Below are 5,388 nucleotides of genomic sequence, written 5' to 3' on the forward strand. Positions count from 1 at the left end.
CTCTCCCCCACTCTCTCTCTATTGCTCTCCCCCACTCTCTCTCTCTCTCTCTCTCTCCCTCTCCCTCCTCCCGCCCCACTGACTTCTGTCTACCTCCTCTCTCCTAGCTCTCATTACAGTCTTTATTGAACTGACCTGATTTATTTGCTGAATATTTAATGCAATCAGTGTAATTCTTTCAGTTGAATTACACCCCGTGTTTTTCTTGTACAGATATATTTTGAGTAGTCCAGAATGATTCTTACTCACTTTCCTTTGTAAGAAAAAGGTTCATGAAGCTGTTCTTTATATTTTTTGTACGGCAAAAGACATGAATATTTCTGCCAAGCAGCTTTAGTGGATAGGAAAGTGGGAGGGGTGGGGGGTGCTGGCTGTCTTCCCATCTTACTCTTTAACGCTTTGTCTCCAGTTCGTGTTATCTGCTGCTCTTGATACTGCTCAAAATTTCCTCCATTTTGTACTTCCAGTAGCCAAAAACTTTGATAGTCACAGAGAAAAATTGCTGAAGAAAGGAAAGAGAATCCTGAATCCTGTCTATTTTTAGCTGGCCATGTCCCAACCCATCATGTTATTTTTGGATGATTTACAAAACTGTCCAATGATGAAATGATGGATTTTTAGATATGGAATTGTGACTTGGCACAGTGTTTTTAAATGTGGTCAGTCTTTTAAATAAATGAAGTTTTATTTCTAAATTTCTTTGATTCAATATTATGTTTTTTCTTCTGTGGTGTTATGAAATTGTCTGCAATTTCCGTTCTCTGGGAAAAAATGTATCCTCTGCCAACCTTTTGGTAGTGGACATTGTTGTTAATAGTTAGAGCCTTAAAACCAGCCCAGAAATTTTTGTGAATTGGTTTGTTGTAGTGGTTCTGGTGAGAAGAATAGTTTATTTTATCTGTTGATCCCTATATTTGTATTTTGTTTATAATTGTAGGTCTATATTATAATGTAAAAATGTACAAATCTGATAAGGATCAGGATTCCACCATGGAATGCCTACTCATGAGATATGATGATGATGATGTTCTAACCATTGTTCAGTGTCCCTTTGTCATTATTTTTACAGCATTTACAAAATAGGCTTACTCATGAAAATGTTCCCATTGGCTGACTTTTCTTTGAAATATTTTCATTCATGTCTCACTCTCACTCTCTCTCTCTTTCATTTCCCCTACAGGACACGCACAAGTTTGGGGCGACTCTGCAGCAGTCTCTGTGTGATATGCGTGACTTGTTCTCGAAAGACTAGGCTTCAGGAGACTCTCCGTCCCCCCCCCCTCCCCACCACCTCGGCATCTGTCCTGACACCCACCCCTCCATCTGACCTCCACTTCACCTGCACGACTTCAGAACTTGAGCTGCTGTCTCGTGGAAGCTTTTTGAGTTGTTTTGTTTCTCGGAGTTCACATTCAACCTCTTTGTTTGGTCATCTGATTTAAGTTTGAAGCCGTTTTGAGATAGCAGTTTTCATTAACTTATTGACAAGACTTTGTCTTTAACTTATTGACAAGACTTTGTCTTTAACTTATTGACAAGACTTTGTCTCACCACAGTTGAATATACGTTGCATCTTCGTATAGATCTGCCTACATTCTCTCATTAGAGATTTCTTAACTGGGGAATAAAACTTTGTTAATTCGGTTGTTTTACAAGTTGTCACCTCTCAAATATCGCTCGTCTCAAGAGCCTGAGATGGTTCTCTCTTCATTCTGTTGCCCCTTGTTTGGACTTAACTGCGAATGTGCTGATCATGCTGAAATTGTCAAAGTTGAAACAAGCTCAAAAGTTAATTACAGCGTGGGCCGCAAGATTTGTTAGTGTTTGAGATAAGTCGCAGGCAAAATATTTTTAAAAAAATTCGCATGGAGGGTGGGGTCACTTGTGGTGAGGGCAGCAGAGCGAAGCGTCTGTCGTTGAAAAGTCTTGACTTATTCCACATATCAATGCAACGGTGATGGGTTACGAGCAAAAATAGAACAGAAAAAAGAAAGAAAAAAAAAAATCACATTTTCGTACAGCGTCTTAAGTCAAAGCTATGACCTTGTTCACTGTTGACTTGACGAGGACCGACCGACGTCTGTGTTGTTGTACTTCCTGTTCCAGATTTATGTCACCGGTTGATGACGATACATCTCGCTGATCTTTTTTAAATTTTAAATACCGTAAACCACTCGCATAAAGAGGCAGTAGACTACTAGCCTGTTGGCTCTGTGATCTCAGTGTCTAGTTGTGTTTATATCTTCATCATCGTCATCTTCATTATCCTCATCATCAATCATCATCAATCATTATAATCATCATCATCATATCTCATCTAGTGTCTAGAGTGCCTGTTGGTGGATGAGAGAGGCGAATGCAATGTGCTTTCCGCCGATTGTGTAAATGTTGGGAATTCTGCTCCGTGCAGCGATGTGAACTTTTGGTGTTGTGTGTTACGCACGCCAAAGAGTGGCTAGATCTTACGTACAGTACAGCATTGTAGACTGAAGTAATCAGCAGCCCTGTCCTAATGCAAGATGTTTTCTGTACGAAATGTAAGCATACATTTGAGGCAGATAGTTGATGTACTTGTGTACATTTGGCTCGGCCGTGCTGTTTTGTGTACCTATGTACATTTGAATCGTGGTTTTGTGTACCTTCGTACATTTGAATCTTGGTTTGGTGTACGTTAAATGCACATTTGACACAATTGTTTGGTGAACTTCTGTACATTTGTCGCAGATATACAACTTACTTTTGTACATTCGACTGTGTAGTTTTATGTACATTTGACTATTTTGACAGACCTGAAGAATAGTATAAAGGCACGTACATTGGTAGTAGAAAGGTAGGCGTGTACTTCATTTAGACAGGGGTGTCGGTTCACTCTGTCAGACATGTACATGCTCTGTGAGTCTGTGACAACAACAACATCATCATCAACATCAACAACAACAACAACATGTTGCATCTTCGGGGCTCCAAACATTTTAAGCGGATAGGCTACCGCACACACACACAACAACAACAGCAATAACAACTACTACAACGAGCAAGTGCAGCAGCTAGTGGTTTGTTCTATTTACGACTGTTGTACCTCGGTGCCGATTCTCATGATCTCGTGCTACTGTGGGTGTCTATAGTTTACTTCAGTCTGTTTTTGCTGTAACCGTCATCATCACTTTCATAGTATTTTGCTTTTACTGTCATCATTAACATCATAACTATCGTTGTCATAATTTTATGAGCTTCATTATTGTTATGTATATCGCTACTACCAAATTGTCTTATTATTTGTAATTGTTGTTCTTCATCGTCATTGTTTTTAATTGTTACTTTCATAAATGATGACGTTTGACGGTGACAATGATTTCACTCTTGCTGTTGTAGAGGTAAATAACGACTTGTATATCTAGAGGGAACAATTACGTTGCAAATTATGCTTCTTTTTCATCTCTTGTCAGTTTGAGTTTTTAACTCTCTCTCTCTCGTTTTTTTTTTTTTAATTTGAAAAAGCATCGTGTCTGCAGTGTCTCCTGTGGTGTGTGTTGCCACTTTGGATGTGTGTGACTCGCGTGGTTATCATCTATCTCATGTATATGTAAATAAATAAATAAATAAATAAAAATTGTATGTTATAATATGCACATCTGCTGGCACACGTCCACTACATAGGGGCTGTCTGTTGGCTCATTGTGACCTCAGTGCTTCCTTGTCGTATCTCCAGTTTTTTTAAACAGTGAAAACAGTTCATAACAGAGTGAGCTTAAGAAGAAGAAGTCACATTTTCACTGTTTAAAGTTTATTTTAAAAATGACAAGATACGACAAGAAAGCACTGAGGTCGCGTCATGCTAACTGGCCGACTCAATGAGTTTTGTTTTTGTGAAGCGGTTGACCGACCCACGTGCTCCATAGCCAAACGACGGAGCATCCTGGGAGGCTGCCTGTTTGGTAGATTCTCACACATCAATAAACATGAGATCTTTTTGACGTTTGAGCGCTCGGCTTGTTCTTTTGTGTGACCCGCTGGAATAAATACTGGCTTGTGGGTGGTTGGTGTGTGCTCTAGTGTAGTTTGCTACTTCTGTCCTATCAAGCAGCTTTCATATTTATCTTTTTCCTTCTTCCTTTTTTTTTTGTTTGTCACTCTCTAGTGACACCTCTAATCTTCAGCACTTTTACTTATATGACGTGTTACTATTACTATTTGTGTTTCAAGTCTAAGTGACGTAAAACGCTTACTACAAACTACAACAAAATCTAAACTACTGGCTATGTTTCAACTCTTGAGGAGACTGACGCCAAGGCCATAAAGTAGAACGATTTAGCTTAAATGGTTGTTTTACACTCTCACCAACACAATATAGATCATGTAGGAAGGGGGCTGCCTCAACCTTGCCTGGGGTCTCCTGATCAAGAGGATGTAAGTTGTAACGTCCTAGCAGACAGATGGAGATACTTGATGAAAAACCTTATCATATGGTATGGGAATCAAACTCATGTCCTCTGTGTGCTGCGGCAGGGTGTCTAACAGCTAGACCAGAGAGGGAGGCCCATAGTGTTGCTGTGGATGGTGAAAAAAATGTGAGAAATTGTATAGGTTAACACCTCTAGCAACACTGGCTGTACTGTAAGGTTATTTAAGAAGAGGCTAGATCTCTAAATCTAAAGTCCATCTACGACAGGAAAGACAGACCAAGAAAACCTGGTGGTTGGCAGTGGTTGGTGGGTGCCACAGGGTTTCAAGCAAGCTTTCTTCACGCATGATTTCACGGTGACCAGACGTTGGCCCACAGACTAGACGGTCAGGTATAGCCCACAGACTAGACAGTCAGGTATAGCCCACAGAGACTAGAAACCCCAGATCTGAGCTAAAAATAGGCGAAGTGCATACCGAACGGAGGGCCCCAAGTAAAAAAAAAATTCTGAAATTATGCAAACTGAGCCCTAAATGTGAAATTATGCTATTTTCATTTAGCAGAGGTTTTACGGAACTCGCAACTGCATAATGGAATGGAATATTTTCATCACACTAGCATTATTGCGGTAGTTTTAATTTTTTTTTAAAGTAGAGGTTTTTACGGCGCTCGCAACTGCATAAGGTCATATGAGCGCCAAGGGGTGGGTGTCAACAGAGAAGTCTTTACAGGGAATCGGACTTTGACTGCTCACCTCTCTAGCTTCAACGGCGCAAAGTCCCCTTCGACTATCAAGTCAAGGCACCCCGGAAATAATGTGTCACAAGAAAGTGACAAACATACAAAAGAAGTAGAGGAAAATGACAATAGGATTAGGAATTAGGAAAGAAAAAGCAGCAGTTCCCTGTTGTAGATCAGGCACAGTTATGAGTGTGACATTGATGAATCAGCCCATTTACAATTCTACTGTGCAAGGACGAGAAAAG

The 5,388-nt window shown here is 40.1% G+C and overlaps 1 protein-coding gene across 1 annotated transcript in view; it reads left to right on the plus strand.

Annotated features, from left to right (window-relative positions):
* The window catches only part of LOC101858816 (carnitine O-palmitoyltransferase 1, liver isoform), a gene marked incomplete in the record, with an annotated part of 81,664 nt that extends 77,683 nt beyond the window's left edge, over positions 1–3,981 (plus strand). Inside the window, 1 exon segment of the mRNA XM_013080141.2 lies at positions 1,181–3,981. Within this exon segment, the coding sequence (XP_012935595.1) occupies positions 1,181–1,252 (72 nt within the window).
* Positions 3,982–5,388: the final 1,407 nt, after the last annotated feature.

This window comes from Aplysia californica, unplaced genomic scaffold (genome assembly GCF_000002075.1).
Source record: "Aplysia californica isolate F4 #8 unplaced genomic scaffold, AplCal3.0 scaffold00005, whole genome shotgun sequence".
Classification (NCBI taxonomy): domain Eukaryota; kingdom Metazoa; phylum Mollusca; class Gastropoda; order Aplysiida; family Aplysiidae; genus Aplysia; species Aplysia californica.